At 40.1% G+C, this 21,935-nt stretch overlaps 1 protein-coding gene across 4 annotated transcripts in view; it reads right to left on the reverse strand.

The window, feature by feature from the left end:
- The window catches only part of sorcs1 (sortilin-related VPS10 domain containing receptor 1), a 171,892-nt gene that overhangs the window by 80,369 nt on the left and 69,588 nt on the right, over positions 1-21,935 (reverse strand). For all 4 annotated transcript variants that reach the window (XR_011602540.1, XM_070972396.1, XM_070972388.1 and 1 more), the window contains exons 2-3: positions 15,684-15,751; positions 4,402-4,501 (exon numbers count right to left, since the gene is read on the reverse strand). Coding sequence is in view for 3 of the 4 variants with exons in the window: in XM_070972396.1 (XP_070828497.1) it covers positions 4,402-4,501; positions 15,684-15,751 (168 nt within the window). In the remaining variant the exon portion in view is untranslated. The remainder of the gene's footprint in view (positions 1-4,401; positions 4,502-15,683; positions 15,752-21,935) is intronic.

A 21,935-nucleotide genomic window follows, 5' to 3' on the forward strand; every position in this document is an offset into this window, starting at 1 on the left:
AATTAAAATGTCAGTGTTCTAACTGACTGGATGTATTGTACTGCACAATCTATAGCAAAAAAATAAACATGATAGCTTGGTTTTATTTAATTTCGCATGATCTGAGCAATATACCTGTATGTGTAGCTTGTAATAAAGACTGCACAGACTGTCACAGGTAGATAATAATCTAATCTCTGCACTGAAAATGTTTTAGAAAAAGATTTGAAAAGTTTCAGAATCCACCAGAGATAGTAGTCGCCTTCCACAGCATGATATCAGCCCTTTCTGTTGAAAATTTGAAAGGCGAGCACGCAGTATTAATTTCTGTAAATAAAAGGTCCAGCCAAAATTACTTTGGCACATCAAAACCTAAATTCTGGCACCATGCCTAGAGCGGTTATCCCCTATCAGAAGGCTGGAGGTTTGATCCCTGGCCTCGGCAGCCTACGTGTCGAAGTATCCTTGGGCAAGATACTGGCACCCAAAATGGTGTATGACTGTGTTGATGCTCATAATGTGCAGTATGAGCTCACAAAGACCAGGTGGCCTTGCCACCATTGTGTGAATGAGTGAATGCAGGCCTCTGTTGTAAAAGCACTTTGAGTCATCGTTGTGAGGGAATTTTTGATGACGGGCCTTCTGTACAGTTAGGAGCCCAAAGGTCTCAAGGTCGGACAACACAGAGACCTCAGGCAGAGACACGTTAACATAACATTTGGAGACCATTCCAGATAGGTAACCTCTCCCCCTGTTCTTACTATGGAGGTAGCCCAGGTCTTCTAGATAAACTGTGCAGACATCGACCAGACCAATTCTAGGAGGCTTGCTCGAGCTCACATTGTAATAAGGAATTAGGTCAAAGTGTCCTCAGTTGGAGGCCAGGGCATACGTAAGTATGGTAGGAGCTATTGTTCGGTTTTGACTATCCAATAGAGAATGACAAATGTAGAAGATAAGTATAGAATATCTGTAATAGGGAATAGTTCCAAGAGTAGAAAGTAAAACCTATGATATTGAGGGTATTAATACACCCATTAGAAAGGGCATCTTCAGAATTTGGTGTGGCACTACTTTGGTTCACTTGTGGACATTGTGTTGCTCATCAGCTTCTCCTTGTTGCATCAAGCCTTCAATAAATACTTCTGCATAAGACATCTGAAGTCTCCTGGCGAACTCCTCCCTTCAGGTCACAAGAATTTCCACCACAGTTGTCTGTGGTCACTAGAAAAGTGTTATATGAATACAGTCCATTTACCATTTCAGAAGATGGTAAAAACAATGACATTTAACACATTTAACACAGTTTCTGTTCAATCACCTTGAAGAATGGACCTGTTGCCATGACGCACTCCTTCTCTTCTCTTTCAGGCACTTCTACATTATTAAGCGTATTAAATGTATATATTGAAACTTTGAGAGAAACCAAGCCACAATTGTGAATGGTTGATGTAAAAGCTTTTCACATGTCCGGGTAAAGGTTCAAGTAATACTTGTAATTATGGTAACTCTGACAAGAATTGAACACCAAGCCTCAGCCCAAACCTTAATTTAGTCTCAGCTTTAATTTCAGGCTGAGCTGTCTAAGATGTCTTAAAATGGACACTGTTCAGATGATAAACCCTTTTGATTTTGGCAAAAACTTAAATTAAAGGTTTCCTTCTCTCACACTTTCACACCATCTTTACATTTTGTGATGGACTTGTGAAAAGGACCTGTGGTTAGCAAAGTTGTGTCTCTATTCCACAATTCCTTCCTTGCATGTAATCGCTATAACCTCATGGGGCAGCTGGTGTTGCTATAGACTTTTCAGTCTTGTTTATATTTTCTAAATCATTACAGATGTCATACTTTGGCAACATGGGGCGAGTGTGAGACAGAAGTACGACCCAGAGGGTGTCTGAACGTGTGTGTGACAAAGATTATTAGAATATGTGCCTGTGTGTGAATGCAAGTGAGGGTGACAGGAGGTGGAAGCAAGGATAGTAGACAGACAACAATAGACACAACGTATATGTGTGTACATCTGAGAGGCTGATGGCCTGCCTATGTGGATCTCAGAGTGTGTATCTAAGTGTTTCTCTGTGTTCCTGTGCGTGAAACAATAACAACCCATCAGGTTCTTTGCAGGTCTTCCTCTGCTCATTGTGCTGTGAGTTTAAACTGAGGCATGCCATTGTAGAGCGACCTGGTTTCCTAGACTCAAGGGCTCATGCTTTCCCATTGTCTCTCCAGCAGCACTACCACATTAGAAAACCTTCAACATTTCTTCAGCGGCTTTGCCAAGGTCCAACAGAACATACAGTGTTAATTCAAAATTCAAGCAACGGCAACAAAAGGAAGCAAAGAAAGGACTTTCTTCCACAGTTTGCCTCTCTTACAGTGCTTTAAGTCAGTTCAGTGGGTGCTATTTAACGGCATGTTCAAGGACTCCATACTGAGTCAAAATAATAAATTACACCAAAGAGCTGTCGCAGAAGCCTCCAAAGGATAAGCAGGTTTAACTAATGGATATATAGACAAAGAAAACTGCAAACAAAGCACGCAGAACCTGAGTATGTGTGAATTAATATCAATGTAAAAACTAGAAGAGAGTTTAAAAAATCTGCGGGGCTTTTGTCCTGGAGCTAGGGCTTCTTACTAGATCTTTCTAGACATTTTTACTGTTTTTCCAAACAGGTATGCCAGGTACAATCCATTGTGCATGAGGGACTTTTTACTGGAACATTAAAAACTGCCATCCCATTGTGGTCTCCCTCTCCAGCTACAATAAAACCAAGATGATGCAACAAGTTCAGGCAAGGGAAAAAGAGATCCTTTGGGGTTAGAAAAAGATGTTTCAGACATCCAGACAGAGCTTAGAGCAGAACCACTTATCCTTTGCATCAAAAGAAACCAACTGATGTGGGTATCTGATAAGGTTACCACCTTGGCACCTGAACTGAAGGAGAACCTGGGATAGCCCAGAACACACTAGAGGGATTAGGTATGTCATCTGTTGTGGTAACACCTTGGGATCCCCCAGGAGTAGCAGGAAGATGCAGGGGAGAGAGACATCAGGACTACCTTTCAAGGGTGGAAGAGCCAAGGACATCTCATTGAAGAGGAGAACAATATTCAAGCATAACTGAATCAGAAGATTAAAGAATTGATTAGAAACCTTTAGACCTTAGATTAAAAAAAAAAAAAAAGAGTGGATCATAGTAAAGGTTCTGATGATGACATTTTACAATAAATTGTTCATCAAAGCCACAGATTCCAGTGGGCATGGCTGCAACACGGCTGGAGTGGCCATTGTAGACAATGCACCCTGTGCAGACTCACGGTTGTCAAGTGAGCAAAGTTGGACCGCTTGTGCCTCTGAAATGCTCGGTGTGGAGGACCAAACAAAATCGTGCTACAGCTGGAATGCGACACAGCCTTTCCTAGTGGAATCAAGCCCCTGAAGTGTAAAGGGCAACAAACACTGGCTGTTTTGACACTTGTCGTTTAACACCTGTTACACACACAACAGGAAAACAATTTGATCTGCATGTCTTGCAGACAAAAGTAATGAGGATATTATATTTAACATAATCTGGCATGGAGTCATCTGGGGAGGAAATGTGATGAAACAGTTCATGGGGAAATAGGGCAATGGCTTTGCTGACGCAGGTGTGTTTTTTCTCCCTGTGTAATTTTTTTGAAATGCATCCTCATCTGTGTAATTCTCACAGAATTATACTATAATATCTCTCTTGTTGAGTGGGACTGCATCTTATCCCTCCCTTGATAACAAGATCAGGACATTCCTCCTCGTATAGTCGAAGGTGGCCCTCTCTGTCCCATTGGCTGGCTCAACACCTTTAACTAAGCTCAGGGATGTCCCAGTCACTGACAGACCGTCTAACTGGATCAGGGGGGTTTCTGTGGCTGCATTTCATATTCACTATTAGACAATAATTAACCAATCTGAGTCATGCAAACGGAGAAAAGCGAAACTGTGGAGTGAATAGAGACAGATGGTTCGAGCTATTAATTGACCAAAGCTCAGGAAAATGCAGGGGGAATGGCTGTAAATGTGAATCAATCCTTGTAATTTGCACCATTCATCTTTTAATTAATTCAGTTCCAGAAAGACAGAAATTAAAATAGAAACATATTTTAATTTCACAGACTGGAGAATGTTTTCTTTTCTGCAAGCTAATTGTCTGTATGGATTACACATGTCAATAAATTAACTACTGCTCAATGCATCTAACTGACAATGTAGAAAGTGACAGGTGGAAAGACGGACATCAGACAGAAAACGATGAGTCAGACATCAGTATGTCTGCCGGTATTGACTTTGTACATTGTGTATCAGACCAACAGTGGAAGGAAAGAATACCACAATCAAGACAATTATCAAAGTCAAAGGAAGGAACAGAAGAATAACATTACCTTTCTCTTGTTGTTAGGGCTCACGTACAAATAACTGAGTATTGTCTTCGCTCCTACTTTGTCATTCAGCTTCTGGTACGTTGCTCCGTAGTCAGTTGACCTGAAATTTAATCAGAAAGGTCTGATGAGCACTTGATGAATTACTTGTTGCAATTAAAAGTTCCCCTCGAGAATTCAGTGTGAGAGAGGAAAGAGCACTGACGTAATTCAGTCCCTTTTGTGCTCAATGCAACAGCATGAACCCCAAAGGGAGAAAAGGGGCAACTTCATTACGGTCACTACACGGTGACTTGAGCTGTTGTATTTATAATGCACATGAACAACCTGGAAAGGAAGCTATCACTGAATATTCAATATTTACCTGTTTTTACCAAGTGAAAAAAACAGAAGAAAATTTAAAAAAAAAGTTAGGTTTTTTTTTTTCTTTTTCTTTTTAGCACACATGATCACATCTGTATTCAAGGGTTATAAACCCACACACAGTTTGAAAATATGGACTTCACTGGAGAAGTGAAGAAAATACTGATCCAAAATATTCAAGATTCAACCTAAAGTTGTGCTAATTTGTGTAACAGAGAAACAATAAGACACATTTTGTTTCAAACATCATGGATGTTTTTCAATGAAGGTAACAGTAGTACTGATGAACAGAGAACTGTTATTTTATATTTCACTGTCAACTCTGCCCATTGTGTTCCCTGGATGTCAGCATTTCCAATGCCAATGATTTGCATCATGGAGCCTGATGCAGTTAAACCAACCAGTTCCCTGGTTATTTTGCAGCAGCCTGGAGCCGATTGTCCAGTGAAATAATGATGGATTGCTGTGAATAATTATTATTTTTTTCTTTAGATTAAAGGCTACAGATACAATACACCTATCTATCATATAACTGCTTCAATGAGCTGAAGAAGGAGTCTGTCATAAAGATTAAAAGCAGCTGTCCAATGACTCAATAATCTGCATATAGTAAATTGTTAGAAAAACACCTGAAAAATACATTAAAAAAAGCAGTTTCATGCAGGCCTGATGTAAAATATAATTTAATCTGATGTAAAATATGTGTTTCCATTTAGGTCACATTAAACTGTATACCTTTGTTCCAAAGCACAGTGAAATGACTAGTCAGCTCAAGCATCTGATTTAACAACAAAAATACAGAGATACAAAGGGTAAATCAGTGCTTTGTATTAAAATCGTGTTTTTGTTTTTATTTGATTTGTAATTTTAGGGTATTAAAGCATTTATTTAAGTGTTCTGGAATAAACTATGATCATAATTATGAACATTTCAGTATAATATTGGGTCCTAAACCCACCAATGAACATAGACACTGATAACAGAGCTAAAAATGGAGGTAAACTGCAGATCCCGCTGTTTGCAAAAACAAGCGTGGCCAGATATCTTAATCCTTGTCAAGTGCAGATGCAATTTGAAAAAAATCACACAAAAAGTAGACCTCCTTCTGCACTGCCAACAATATAGACTAAGTTACAGGGCTAACAGGTCAGACAAGCTTCGCTGTGTCCTCTAAGCTGAAATCAACAAAGAAACTTTGCTTGAACACTTTGAATACCGTTCGATTTCTCCAGTGTGATATCTGCAATTGTGCGACTGAGGAGCGGGCACAGCGTGGAGCTGAACGAGCTAACTACACTGCCAGAGCTAACATAGGCTGTTATCATCCTGTTGGTCAAACAAACTCAGCTTCATGGGAGGACAAAACACAAATCACACTCTAATAAGCTGCTTCAGCAAACCAGTTAAGGTGAAAAAGAAACACTCACTCTGCACTCAGTGGTGCAGTCTATGTGATATGCAGGTATACGCTGTATACCCACTGGAAAAGGTCAGTGATTTGCGTATACCCAGTGGTTTAGTCTGCGTGACACGCCGGTATAGACCCTATACTCGCTAGAATTTTTTTTTTTTCCATATATCCACTTGATGCGCGAGCATACCTAACAACATCATTTTGTAAAAACTTTCACACCCTATTGAATTCATTATATCAACCCAGTCTGTGTTCACATGACTTTTGGACCTCTAAGACTTCCGTCGCCCGTGATGGCAACAGCAACACAATTCTTTAGCAGGCATTCTGCGCAGTACTGCATAAAGGAGAAAATCAACGAGTGAATTACAAAGAGATGAAACGAAAACAACGGCAGACAACACTTTTTCAGTGTTTTCTGAAGTGTGCCACTGAACCCACGGCCACTTTGGGTGCAGCTTCAGCAGAAGAGGTTGGAGAAAAAAACAAAACAGCCAGACGAGGCTGAAGCTGAAGCTTCTCTAGATACCCCGGAGAGGGAGCCCGACGCTAACACAACGCCAACCGCTAAGTGAAATTAGCATAGCAGAGGATTGTTGGTATATTTAAATATGTTGTAGCATCCCTCAGTACATAAACCACTACCATCAGCTGGTTTCTCAATGCTTTATTCGTGAACAACCAGGCTTCTGTGGGCCATAGCCAACACCAAAACAAGCAAGCTCAGCTGATCAACTTTTAGCTCGACTCTTTCACTCACCGGCTTATACACTCAGAACATCCCCAGTTCCCGCCCACCTCCAAACAACCTATTGTCATGGGAACGACAATGACTGACAGGCTTCTCAGTCCCTAAGTGTTTGTCACGTTAGACTACACCACTGAGTACACTACATTTTGCTGTTTCTTTTCATTCTGTGCTCTCTCTCACCCTTCTATTGTCTTCCTGCCACATTAGCATAAACACAGACCACGCTCACAGTTATGAGGAACACCAGCTGTTTGATAGGTTTGTGTTTTCCCAAAAACAATTTTTGAAATTTATGTATGAAATAAATAACCTTTAAAACCCACTATTTGTGCTTTGCTGAATACTGTAATTGGATTCAGGTCCACACTTTAAAACAAACAAAAATGCCCTAAACTCTGAGCTGGTGTGATAAGATTATGATCTTTCTCTCATGCCTCTTCTCTCCCAGCACCTAAGTAAATACTTCTCAGCTGTCATGTATGTTCACAGGAATACTGGCTGCAATATTCAGGGTCCACTTCATGACACCCTTTGCACATAATATTCATGAAACTGGAGTATTGAGTTTTGTCTAACATGACTGGCAAGCCACTTAATAATTTCTCAAGCTTATTATCCATAGAAAGAGTGAAAAAGTAGCTTTAAACAGTTAAATCAAGAGCAGCTTTGAATGAGTGCTGAAATATTCAAATGTTGGCCAGAGCGCAAACACGAAATTTGTGCCTGGTCTCGGAAAGTTTGAACAAATTATTTGAGCTGTCAGGTCTAATTTATGTTGAGGGGTCTGAGTCTCAATCAAGGAGCTATTCTAATTTCACACGCAGACAGAGAAAAAGCCCAAAGCATGCAAATCTTAAAAATCCAGCAAAGACACGGCGGAATGCCTCATGTGACTTCAAATGAAGCAATCACTCGCATCGACTGATGTTGTTTTTTCTCCACCTTCTTTCCGTGTAGCTGTTAAATCCAGACTAAAGTCCTTGTGTGAAAGGTTCTGAGTTTTCTGAGAGCTTCACGCTTGAAGTTTACAAACAGCCATGAAAATACAAAAATATTCATGGCACACTGGCAATTTTCTCTCATTTACTGGCCCTTTGAGATTTATTACTGGCTGGTTTCCATGGTGCAAAAATACATTGCCATCAGGCGAACTCTCCTGGATGAGTCCACTATCATTCATCAGACACCATCAACACCCAGGACCATGGGACAATGACATCATCGGGCTATTGATCGACTCCACAGAAGCCCCTGTAACATAATCACTTGATTTAGGGGCCAATGACATATTTTTAGTGTCACAGCAATTTTCAACATGAACCAATAAAATGGCCCAACCCCAGTAGATCCTGGGAAGATGAAAAGTTATATTAAATGGAAAATGAAAGTTTCTCAAGGACAGCGATTCGCAGTGAAACTCCTGTGCCTTGCTTGTGGTTTCTGAAAGGCTGTTCAATGGTTATGTGTGAGTGTAAAATGCGACTCTGAGCACACAGCTGTGATTTTATGCATTGCGAGGATGCTGGCTCCACAGGGGCTGTAGGTTAGCCAAACGCTTCAGACTGTCCACAGGTTGGATTAAACAAGGAGGGAGTAAATGAAACATTGTACAAGGACACAAGAATGATATCAGTCCTATTACAGTGATATGGCTCACTGAGGAAAATGGATTCTGGATATGCTGGGAAGATGACTGAGCTATTCCCTATGACATTTAGAAACACACTCTTTCACACACATACACAAACTCAATCAAAGGCCTAAAACCTCCTTGATTCAACCCCACTTTTTACTTTCTCTGAAAGAGATTACAATTATATCTATGGACACTTATTAAAAGGTTTATTAGATAGAGTTTCAATTAGAATTTCCAGAGCCTACTATAGGCAGCTACTACACTCATTTTACATTTTCCGTGGGGGATTCGATTAATCACGGTTTGGAGGATGAGAGCTGCATACATCTTGGGATAGTTAACATTAGGTCACTCACTGCATTAGAGCGCTGAAAAAAAACCAACAGCTTGAGACACTGGACAAATGGCAGCTGAGCTGAGTGTTCCAGGATGAATTTATAAAACCCTCAGCATGCTCAAACAGTATATCTTCTGAGTAGCAGGCTAAATCATACCCTTCCCTGCCTCCCTCCACATCCGCAATCCCTTTCCATCATATTTCTGCCCTTCAGGTCTGGTGGCAAACGTCCACTCTTAAAGCTACACTACACAGGATTGGATTTAAAAAGGTAAAGGCTGGAGATTGCAACAGAGATGAGCATCCCCATATGGCAAGCTACTTCCTGGTATCACTGTCACAAATCCATCCAATCAGAGGAGACACATGTCATAAGAACACTGTAATTTGCAAAAAGTGTTTTTGTTTTTGTTTTTTTTTTAATGATTTTTCAATGACAGAAACATCCAGAAATCTATGTTATTTTGCCTAACAACAATCAAATAGTTTTCTTTGGCATCAAAAATAATCAAGCTGATTGTTTGGTGGTTACAGAGTGATCAGGAACTATAGTGTAGCATAATGCCAAATTGGGTCTAAAGTAATCAAATTGTGTTGGCTTGCGATGGTGTGATAGTATATCATTCAGCCATAAAAGACAACTTTCTTTTATGTTTATTCAAGATAATTATTTTTTGACTTTGAAATGTGTCTGCCCAGCCAAGGAAAACGACGATGTGTAACTTGGAACTCTGGAAAAGCCAGTGAGTTACACTCTGGTGTAACTCTGCTGTGGAATCATAGTACTGTCAGTATTAGGGCATGCTATGTCCCACTGGTTCATATATGCCTGTAAAACTGACACTCATATCCATTCCTATGATATTTGTTGATATTTGCAATGGAAAAACCTTGGACATACAGGAAAAAATAAATAATTCTACAATCTTGCAGGCAAAGATAACGACCTACTGCTCAACGTCAACAAAAAGAGGGAGCTGATTGGTGATTTTAGAAAAAAGGAAACAAAGACGCAATATCAGTCTATATCAGTGGAGCTGAGATGGAGCAGGTGACTAACGGTTATTAAGAAAACCTCTTAAGGAAATTTATGAAGGTAGAATTGCTGTGCCAAATTCTTGTTAACTTTTACAGAGGACCAATAGAAAGCATCCTGACTGTAAGTGTTACAAACTGTCATCAGGGGTGCACAGAACAGGAAAGGAGGGCTCTGCAGTGGGTGATTAAAGCCACACAGAACATCATCTACTGAGCATCAGCAATATCGGTGAGGTGCCTGCATTCAGCCCAAAGGATGTTAAAAGCCCATCCCAGCCACAGCCTGGTCACCCTGCTGTCGTCTGGCAAGTGATACAGAAGTATCTGCTGCTGTACCACCAGACTACAGAGCAGCTCCTTTCCTCAGGCCTCAACTCATCTCCCTCATTCCACCATAAAAACATAGTTTTATTTTTATAACTTATTATTTATTCATCCGTTTATATATTTTCTGTTTAGCGAGCAGCATAAAAGGACTACAGCTTGCATTTCAGAGTACAACCCTGTGTTTTTTCAGATGATAAATGAATAAACCTTGTACCTGTTACCTTGTACTGCAAGCCTGTAAATAAAGGGAATGAAAACTGAGGGAAAAAAACGAACAAACAAACAAAAAAAAAACAACATTTATTTGTATTAAAGCTCATCAGTGTAAGACCTTTTGCTTCATATGTTCTGTTGCATAAAGCAGTGACAGACAGTTTGACAGACTTGTGCCTGCTCAAATCATGCCACGTGATTTCTAGGTATAGAAGTTTCAAGCTGTTACCTCATGCTGCTATTTGGGGCCGCAACTGGCAGAGATGCCTAGTTTAGCTTCAAACTCTCCCTGAGGAGTGCTGGATTTCTGGCAGACCAATTGGCTATCTTAAATGCAGTTATCTGTTGGTTTGCTGCTGGCTTTCCTGGCTGTAAATTGCTCACTAATGTTCTGTGCGCTCATTTTCCTCTTCGCTCTCTTAAAATGTATATCATCTGTTCTCTCATCTGTCTTTCTGTCAATCTGTCTGCTTATCCACGTGCACCTTTAATCATCCATCCATTACTAAGAGCTCTGTTTTCTCAAAGCATCAGATTTATAATAATGTGAGTGAATCAGTAGTAGATGAACCATTACGAGGGTAATGCAGTACCATCATCTTAGACAGAGCAAGAGCCTCACTTGGGCCTCGATGGGTCATGTAATGGTACATTTACCATAGCTCTGGGTGAGAGTTTAAGCCTTTAGGCAGCCTCTGAGGAAAACTGTGTGTTGTTTACTCCTTAAGCCTGATGCCTTTTTCCTCCCACAATGGCAAAAGAGAAGAGAGAATCAGGAAATACTTTTATCAAGTAGGCTAAAAGCAAGTCTACCAATTCGATCAGCCAATATTCAAGTTCATCTGTCAAGACTATATGAATAAAACATCAAAAGGGTCTTTTTTCTTTGATTTGACAAATGGAATACAATTATATGAATATGTTCCAAGATCCAAAGTGTCATGATATAGTGTTTTTCAAACAATTTAATGACGCAATGTATATCAATTTTATTACTATAATCGCCAATATTAACAAAGTTGGTGTATTGGATATGGCGGATATGGCAGGTAAGGCAGCCACTTGATCCATCTCCTTGATTTTGTCCCAGTACCATCATCCAAATCCCCAAATATCCTCTAAACTCACCTGGTCAGAGTTGAGAAAGGTAAAGGTACATTTTGTTGCTCCACCTCATGTGTTGTAAGAGGCAGGACGATTTTTTTTTACATTTTTTTTTTCTTTTTTAATCACAATTTAAGATTTTGTATAAGAGTTAATTTCCCTGGTCAGATGACAGTTATAATTATATCTGCTAGTCAGTACCTTTAAGCTATTTATTTCTTGTTTTTCTTTTCTAATGTGGCCCTATTAGCTGGCCTGAGTTTGCCATGACCAAGAGCTTGATTGTTGGTGTTTACACTATGGGCAACAGAATTGGGCTCAGGGAACGCAGCTGGGTTGGGACTGAACACCGCATCCATTCCAGGACAGGAAAAATGGTGTTGTGGTGATTTGCTGTGGCTCCGATCAGGACTCTAACCACAGGGACGATAAAGACTCATCAGGCTGGGACAGGCTGGAAGAGCCCTGAACCAGGTGAGGAGCAAGAGGAAGGTCAGTCTTCACCAGCTTGGAAACACAGCATCTAGAGCCGCATTAATTTCACTTGTAACTCGGTGAACCAAACCAGAGTTGATGATTGATGTAACATTGGAAAGACAAGATGGTTTCAGTGAATTTTATTTTGTTTTGCGATGAGTTAGCTTAGCAATTAAGCTTAATTTGGTGTAAGAGAGAAACTTGACTTTAGAAAGAGTGCAGTTGTATTTTTCTGTTTAATAAGGGAAATGAGCGTAAGATATTTCCTTTCTTGACATTTTGCGAGTTTATTTCATTCATTAATTGGACTAAAACAAGCTAAGAGCCCTTGTAAAATGTAACAAACTCAATACATCTCCCAGTTGAAACAGCAGGCGATATTATTGGACTATCACCTCTTGAGGTACAGAGTGGAAATCTGAAAATCTTCTGCGGCCCATCCGACTCAGGAGATTATAGTTCTGTTTCATAAACAGAACACCTCTCAGTGATGTGGGTTTACAGCAATGCAGTACAAATTAAGTTCAGGCGGTTTGACACTGGATAATAAAACATGTATCATTACAATTTCACAATATCCAAGCCATAACAACACGAAGATAAAACAGATAGAAAATATCACCTGAATGTTGAATGAGGCCAATACTTGCAAATTCAACACATGCATTCTGATACAGTTATTACAGTCCATTACAGCTGGGCTCATTGCTGTGTAATATTTGAGGTGTTCAATGGCACGAGTCCATAAAATTATAGTAGCACAAGATTTACTCCAGTCTCTGAGATACTACACACAAACACTTTATCAGGACACACTGGACATGAATCACACATTGGGTAATGTTACATTGCGTCACGTGTAAAGCACCTAATGAGAAGGGCGATGTTGCTGCATGGCAGCTGTCAGAAGTCTTTCTGTCTCACTGACTGGATGTCAGCTTTAGGCAACATCAGGCCTAACATCTACTGTATTCTTACACTTTGTCTTTAAAGCCACAACTGCTAAAAATCCTGTTTCAGACAGATAAGTGGGAGCAAAGGCATCAGAAACATCAACGCCTCCTGAGACAGATCAGTATATTAAGAGAAAACATGCATCCAGACGTGCTTCTATGTGAAGATCAGTTTTGAAGCGATATCACAAGAAAACTCCACAAGGATGTCCTGCAACTGAGACCTGTGATGATCCTCATTATGACGGGCAAATGGATTCTGGATCCAGCTGCGTTGCTTGCTGAGCACAGGGACGTATTCCTGGAGCTGACTCAGGGTTTGCAGGTGCTCTCTAATGGCACCTGTCACAGAGGTCAGATCTGTCTCTCCTCTTTGTTGAGAAATTCACACAGATTTTCAAAGGACTTGTAGTTGTTCTGAACCATGCTTCTGTCCCACAGCTCCAGCTTCCTTATTGTGTCTTCTCTCTTACTGTGGACATGACATATGGTTGCTGCTTTTCCTTGGAGGGATAGCCGAAAGCCACTTGAAGTCACCGAATTGATCTGACAGCTCAAACTAGGTGTCCACGAAAAATGTCCTGACTTCATCTCACAGTTCAAAAAGTGGATGCAACTGCTTTCCTCCAGCTCAGATACTCTCAGCTTGTTTCCAAAAAAAAAAAAATTGTCACAGCATGGGTGAATGTTGTCCATGTTTAGATTCTAGATGGCGACACAGCTTGCATGGTTGCCTCATAGCTAGCACCTCCAAGCCTATCGCACGCCTGTCTCCTGGTCCCACACTTGAGTCGTTTGTACGAGTCCTTTGTGTTTTTATAAATTCATTTAGGTTTTCTGATGATTTGCTTGTTGTGGTTGTTTCTCCACTAACAGCTCTCCTGTTGCCGCCATTGGTCCATTTTAACTCTTCCGCTCCAATGATGAGGTATACAACTACGATTCCTGACTCATGATCCAGACCAAAAATAAGAGATAATTTAAATACTGTGGCTTTGTTTTATTAGTTCTGGTTACTTTTTTAAAAATAATATTTAATCCTAACCCTTTTAAGATAATCCAAAATTAATTACAGAATTGAAAATAAAAATATTTGATTTACTTAATGTAAATGGCCTCTCACAGCCCACCTGCACTGGGAATCACTCCCCAAAAGCAATGTGTTTAATTTGAAATGAGTGCTGTTTTTAAGTCAGTGTGACGCTTCACTTCAGCCGGTGTCTGGCTTGCCTAGTTTAAGTTTTAGTTATCATTGTGCAATCACGCTCTCCATCTCCTCTCCCCTCTCCTCCACCAGCCTGGGTCTCCATTCACTCTACCGGCAGCTACCTCAGAAGTGAATGGCTGTTGAGCATCTTATAGCACCCATTCACTCAACCCATCTTGGAGAATTAAGCATTCCACAAGACCTTGGGGTGAATACAGTCAAACAAGTACTTCTGGATAGTTTTCTAGTTCATCTCTCTTCAGAAAAGAAACACACTTTTGCCTGTGAATGGTGCCAAAGCAGACCTTGGCTTGAGTACTTTGTGAAGGGCGACCCTTTCATGCCACGCGTCATGTCAAGAGTCAGCGGCTCTTCTGGCAGCAGCATCCCTCCCTCTCCTCTGTACTGTCACAGACAGGCAGGAGTGAGAGTGAGCTCCTTTTCAGTTTAGTTTGGAGTGATATTCAGTATCAGTGAAGTAGGTGCACTCTGTGACATTACCCACCTCAGGGTCCGGGTCATAATAATCATGTCAAGCTACAGTAATAATCACGGTCAAAGATAAGTAAGGATGGTTGATCTGCATACTTGCCAACCTTCAGACATCACAACCTCAATCAGGATACCAAATCTAACGAGAGTATCTGAGGATCTTCACAATTCCATTCATGATTTTAAATAAGCATAATTTAAAAACAAAATAATTCACAGGCTTGTGTTTTGTTTATTTGCATGAGTTCTCCTCAGTTGCAGTGCGTTGACCTCTCAGAGCCTCCATCTGTTTAAGAATTGTTTCACTTTAAAATATGTTGCATATAGCTGATCACTCCTTTTCTTTCTTTACTTCTTTAAATTTATTTTCATGTACTCAGTCTTTTTTCACCTATGGTCTCTCCCTCTGAGTCAAGATTACTTTCCTTGAGAGAGCATATCTGTGGTACTACATTTCATATGCAACATCAATAATGAAAAATACTTTTCATAATGATAAGTACTTTTGTGGATCCTCTTTTTTTATGACATTCTTTCTTTATGGCACATACGTGTTACATCAGAATCGAGTCAGAAATGAGGCCAGCGCTCCAAGCAAGGCTACGCTGTGTTCAAGGCTGGTCAAGGTAATTTGCTGGATAACACTGCCAGCACCAGTGTTGATTAGTGACTTTCATGTGAGGGATTTCTGGTGCGACTGTTCAGGGTTGTCATTTGAGGAGAATTTTTTTAGACTGTTGCCTCTTTTTCAAGCTTTGAATGTTTCATTAATTCCCATTATGAGATCCTTGTTAGTATTGGTGTTCTTTATTCCTAAGAGCAGTGCCGGGAGCAGTTTGAACCACAGGATTAAATAGATCAGAAATACATACAACTAAGCTCAGCAGTCCCTTCTGGCCAATTTATTGTGTCAAACTTGTTTCTCAAGGCTTCTCTAGAAATGTCACAAGCTCATGTAGTGTGAGAAGCTTACCTCCATAATGAACTCTCAGTCACACTGTTGAGGTTGAAGTCGAATAGTTTGGTCAGCATCAAAATCACCTGCAGAACAAGACAAGTATGACAGTCAATGGACAGGGCAATTGAAAAAATACCTAGTTAGAAAATTAAACATTTTCAATGCAAAATTGAAAGAAGGACAACAAACAGCCATTATTTGAGACCCTCTTGTATTCGTTATGGTAGAGCCATTGTTTGGTCTTTGAAAACCTTTTCTCTAAAGTGTCAGTGTTAGATAAAATCGTGAATTGCTTTTATATTGGACGTAGAAATCTTCACGGGTCCCCATGTTCCTAGTAACTGGAACCTGATCCAGAACTTAAGTCAAATTCAGTAAAATTGGGTCCAGGTAGGTTGAGGAAGGGTTTTGCTCTACAGATCTGGGTCAATAGTCAGGTTTCCATCCAAATGTAGCAAAAATTCTCACAGAATTTTCAGAAAATAAAAAATCTAAGTGCATTTCTTCTTAGAAGTTCAGCACAGCTGGTGGAACCAATTTCAGTTTCATTAAACTGAGAAGACGGTTACCAATATAGTGTGTGTCAATTTGAGGAAGTCTCCTCATCACTGCACATGGATGTGATGTTTTCATCTGGTGCTATAAGCCACATGCTTCATGCAGATTCTGATCCATTCAGCGAGTCTGTTTCCATTTCACTTAGTTGCATTTTAATTGTATCAATACATCAAGCTCTCCACTTCAGGCAAGCGTAAAAACTTTATTGCAATATTTGAACTTAGTTTTTTCAAACTTCCAGTTTCCAAATGGAAATACTCCTAAAAATAATTGGGTGGAAACTCCCTTATTGTGTGCATGAATCCACTGCTCTCTATCAGTTTTGATCTCGTGGTATTTAATAACCATCACAGGTGAATATTATGCCTTTTGATGTGACACAGAGAGCAGAACTGTGCAGGAAAAATGCCATGTGTCGCTTCTCTTTTCACCTGCATCTAGCATATGCTGCAGTTAGTGTTGGTGTTCCTTTTCCATTTTCCCCTGTTTCAGTTGACCACATTTTGGATTGCATCAAATTATCCTCAGGTCTGTGTGGAACAGGTCGTTTTGAATCATATAGACCTATAGTTTGAAGATGTGAAGCTTATCCCTAAAAACCAAACAAAAAAATTACAATTTACATATTCCAATCTTTTGTCTTCGTGTTTTAGACTTTTAGACTAAGACTTTATTGATCCCAACTGGGAAATTCTTCTGTTGCAGCAGCAGGTTAAACATACCCATACACATAAAATATATACAAAAAAGAAGAATAAGGATGAGAATAAAACTAAGAGAAAAGAATGTTCCTTTTGAACAGCAGCATTTCTTAAAATATAATTAAGTATATAATTAAGTATATAAACAGAATAATCGCAATTGTTAAAAATATAACTAAGTACCACTAATTTTAATTTAATTTTTTTAATGTCCCTTCAAAACATTAAATGTTTTTATAAAAAAATTATCCAATCTAGTGTGATTAGGAATGACCACCTCATCATGTAAACCTGCACTTCAATAATTATGAGCTGTATTATGGGACCTGTTGTAAATGAGCTCTGCCATTCCACTGTGTCTTTAAGTTTGTCTTTAATTAGGTGCCTTGATTAATCTTAATTTTAGGACTCAAATCATTGCGTAATATGAGGCGTTAGTGTTTGCCAACAGCAGGGATCTACACCCATGCCACCCACCATGCGTACTGCTCATTGCTAAACTTGATCCCTTCTAATTGTTTCAAACTCATTATTTAATCATATCAGATTGATTCTAAACACTCCACTGTAAATATCCCTTATTCTGTTAAAACCCTCAAGGTGCATGAGATGAGGGAAAGTGGGTCAGCCATAGTCTTCAGGGAAAAGCAGAGGCAGAAACATCACATTTTGCTCCAAGCATAAAAGAAGTAAAGCAGCACGGAAACTCACAATCTATTTACTTTGTGACTGGAGGTGTATTTGAAATGGATAAAATTCCAAAGAAGAAGAAGAGGCAAAAAATGAAAAAAAAAAATCTTCACAGGGAATGCTGCAGTTTCAGTTTAATATAGTCTTTTTTTAACAGTAGTGTAATGTTTTTGCTTTTCCTGCTCATGAGTTATGTTTCATGTTGATAACACTGTGAAAATCCTCAGGGATATTGTGGTTGACAGTTATCTGATGACCCTTATACATTGTAGGTAACCCACTGCACAATGGTCAGAGGATATGGTGTGGGCGAAGAGGAGATGCTGCCAATGGAGAAGTATCTATTCACATTATGTATTGCTCTTGATTTGCTGGTGCATCCTTATCTCCAACTTTGCTATCATGGAAGTGGCTGTATGTACAAGGCAGGCGATGCACGCAGATATTTCCCAGTGCATGGAGTAAAATAAACAACCTCAGTCTATACAATTTAGATTTGCTGCCTTGATGTCATGTGACACACTGTGCACAGCAAATATCTGACTGTTTCCTCTTGGCCTGACCGCCTTTTCATACCTCTACTGCCTCTTATTGCGGCCTGACTGAGCCACTGTATGACTTGTGTGACTTTGTGAAACAGTTCCACCAGCATGGGGTTCCTGTGAGTACAAGCAGAACAGATGCACCTTGGGTAGCGGAATTACATTGCGAGGTTGGGGCTCCTGTGATCAAGCTTATTAAGTATGCACTAACATCTGCAGCCCCCAAAACACTGAAAACGTGCCGTGCACTCAGCCGAGCTGTGGCTGGCAGGGTTTTGGAGTGTTGTTCAGGATACGTTATGGAAAACAACCACCAGGACAACAACAAGTGGTAAAAAAGGCATTGATTAAGAACGATTCAGGAAGTAGCTGGGCGTTTTCAGCATGGGGAGGATTAGCCTCGGGAATGAATAACCTTAAATGTCCAGACTAGACCTTTGCATGCTAATGACTGACCAAGTCCATTTAGCTGCCCAGCTGGGGGCTGAATTCACACTCGCACCACGCAGCTTCTCTCTTTCTCTGTATTCCCTCACTTTCTTTTTTTTCCACTCTCCATGGATCCTTGTTTCTCTCTCCCATCACATCTCAACACCATTTTCTACCGTGAGTCTTCGTGTGTGCACGTGTGAGTATGTGTGCGAGAGAGAGTGGTGAAGGTGAGCGTAATTATGTTTTTTAGCAACTCTGAGTAAGTCTGCTCTGTGTGCGTGTGTGTGTGTGTGTGTGTGTGTGTGTGATGGCGGGGGGTATCTGGATGTAGGTGAAGGTGAGAAAGGAGTAATGCTTTTACAACTCTTCTTGCTTGCTGAGTCCTTGCTTGCGGCTTTTGTATATGTTTGGGTGTGTACATTTTTGGGTGTGTGCATGCTGTGAGAAGTGGCACTCTGACTTCAGATTCTGAATGAAGTCCTCTAAAAGGCTTAGGTATAATCCGGGTGACTTAGCTTCATTAGTTGAAGGGCAGTGTGCATACGGGCCCTTCTGTCTGCCACATATGGAGACTATGTGGGCAGTCATCAGTGAGTGGCCCTGTCAGATGGGCTCCCACTGGAAAGTGCATATGCTCCATCGCTGACCATGCCAATTAGGCCTGTGGGCTTCTCCTACTGTAAATACTACGATGCGGCAAGCCTCCCCTCCACCAGGGCCGGCAGAGACATCCTCTGGACAAAAGCACATTCGCTTCTGACAGTTTTGAGACGTGCAGAGAAGCATGAAGGCATCAGATTGAGACAACATATACCTGGTGGCAGAGTGTAACAGTTGCAGATGCAGTGATTAACAGATGTTTTAAAACTCTGCAGTTACAAGTTCCATGCAGTTAGAATGCAGTCTTTCCTTTGCAAAAGACTGTACTGTACCTGTGAGTTACAATGCCTAGAGTGATTTTGTACGAAGGCTGCATTGACAGACAGAGAGGAGACCATATTGTCATTGTAATGTATGTGCCCCAAAAAATAACCAGAGTGAAATCCACTAATGAAAGAGTGGCTGCCACAGTGTCAAAGACATCTAACTCGGAACAGTAGCTTCAGGATCACCAGTCAGCCTTGCCTGCTACAGTCCAGATAACAAGAGGGACGAACAGGAGGAGCACTGTTGTCTGTGGCAAATTGCTTCAGAAAAAGTTTAAGCTGCGATCTGTAACTCTCTGTACATTGAAACTACTGCAGAGATGACAACTGGTGCATGTACATATACAGTTGTTTCAGCTCATTGTTTTTGGTGTGTGTGTGTGTGTGTGTGTGTGTGTGTGTGTGTGTGTGTGTGTGTGTGTGTGTGTGTGTGTGTGTTTTCTTTTGAAGGGGGGTCTTCAGAGGAAAAAGTAAAAGTCTTGAAAGTACAGACAATGATTTCCTGTGAAATTCATTTCAACATTTGGACACTGTTGTGTTGTTCCATTTGTCGTTTGTCTTGTAATGTCCAGCTGCTATTGTCAGAAAGCACGAGTCAAACGCTGTGGTCATGATCACTTCCACATTTTTGAGGCGATCATATGACATGACATCACCATTTCAGTAAAAAGACAACCATTGTCCTGCAGCAGTAACTTGCTTACAGCTAGCCCCACTAACTTACTTTTCATTCAACTTTATATTATGTGATAGAGATGTTATCAATAGTAACGTTTTCAAGTTTCCCAATAAATAAGTCCAAGTCATGGAAAATCTGTCATGGACTGTGTGTAATACTGTAACTAATGGTTCTGTGTTACGGGTAAAGAAATACTGAAAAACGCTCTTTAAAGAATCGTTTCTGTTATAAACACAACTACCGTCACAGTCTGACGAGTCACCATGATTACTATATCAGTAACATGGACAGCTGATCCTGGAGCTGTGTGGGAGAACTGATCTAATTAGTGCAGCAATGTAAGCAGTGGATATTTGCTTTAGAGGAAAGTCTCTTCCAGCTCTGTCTGTCCTTCATGTTATAAAACTGGTCAGCTATTTGCTAAAATGTGGGCACAGGGTGATCGCAAGCGGCAGATGTCAGTCCACACAAAGTCACACCACTTCAGGTGCTGACAGGAAGTTAAAAGGTATAAGATCAGTAGATCAGTATAGGTCATAGTGTCAGAGTTTCGTTTACTGTTTGCTCTGCTGTCTCCAAGGCCAAAGCAAATGATTACAGAGGCTTTAAAATCTGATATAGTCCAGATACAAAATAAAACATATCTTCATTATCTTTTTTTTTTCATGGCACAGGATATTTAATTGTGCTGTGTTTTATAACTAAGGGAGTTGCTATGATGCTGTTTTGTTTGCACTGCACACGGTATGAGCATGAGATCTTATAGTTGTCATGATGCATTGAGTGTGCTGTAGAAAACAGCATTGTCCACCTGCACATGCAACCAGACAAACCACATCAACATTTCTTCCACCCACACTCTATTGAGTGTGGATAGAGTGGCAATATATGAATTCAAAAATGTAGTTTCTGCGAGAGAGAAAAGGGGCTTACACAATTAACAACTATTCTAAAAGATTAGAATAAAAAGTGTTATTATTCCAGTTTCAGCTGCTGATTCTTGAATTCTAAACACAGCTACATGTGTTCAGTGATATGGAGTGCTTTCTTTCTATTCAGGACTAAAATAAATATTTGAATCAATTCAAAAATGTTAAATTCTACAATAATTAAAAACTTCTTTGGTGCTGTCTATTTTTTCTTTATTCATTTTCAAACCATAATCATATCATCAAAATCTGACTCATACTTGGTTGAAAATCCACATTATTGATTGGTTGAGCAGCTTCTACTTTGGACATGATTTTGAGGGAGAAAGAGCATAGCTCCAAAAACTTTGGATGCTGTTTAAGAAGGTTTCCAAATGTGTGATGAAAAAGTGCAGCGATATTAGTCATGCAAAGGGAAGCCTCAGCTCCGGGTGGGGATCAGTAACAACTGTGTCTGTGCAAAGCTTTAGGTGTTTAAAATATCTCCCCATTATTTCTTTTAATCAAAAGTATGCCTTTGCTGCTAGCAAACACTGTTATCTCCTATACTGGTTGGTAATTGTCCTTGGATGGAGGAGAGGAAATATCATCATGGATCAAAATACCAAACATGCATATACAAACAACAATTACCATTTCCTGGGGCACAAGGAGGCAGAATAAACAAATATGAAATGCAAAGTATTAGCACACATTCTGAAGCATCCAAAACAGGGAAATGTGCTGGGTTCATGATCTGCAGGGCATTATGAACTATTTGCTTTCCTCACATCTCATTTTTGTAATCACGTGAGACCAGATTTCTCCAGG

Source organism: Chaetodon trifascialis, chromosome 2, assembly GCF_039877785.1.
Source record: "Chaetodon trifascialis isolate fChaTrf1 chromosome 2, fChaTrf1.hap1, whole genome shotgun sequence".
Taxonomy (NCBI): domain Eukaryota; kingdom Metazoa; phylum Chordata; class Actinopteri; order Chaetodontiformes; family Chaetodontidae; genus Chaetodon; species Chaetodon trifascialis.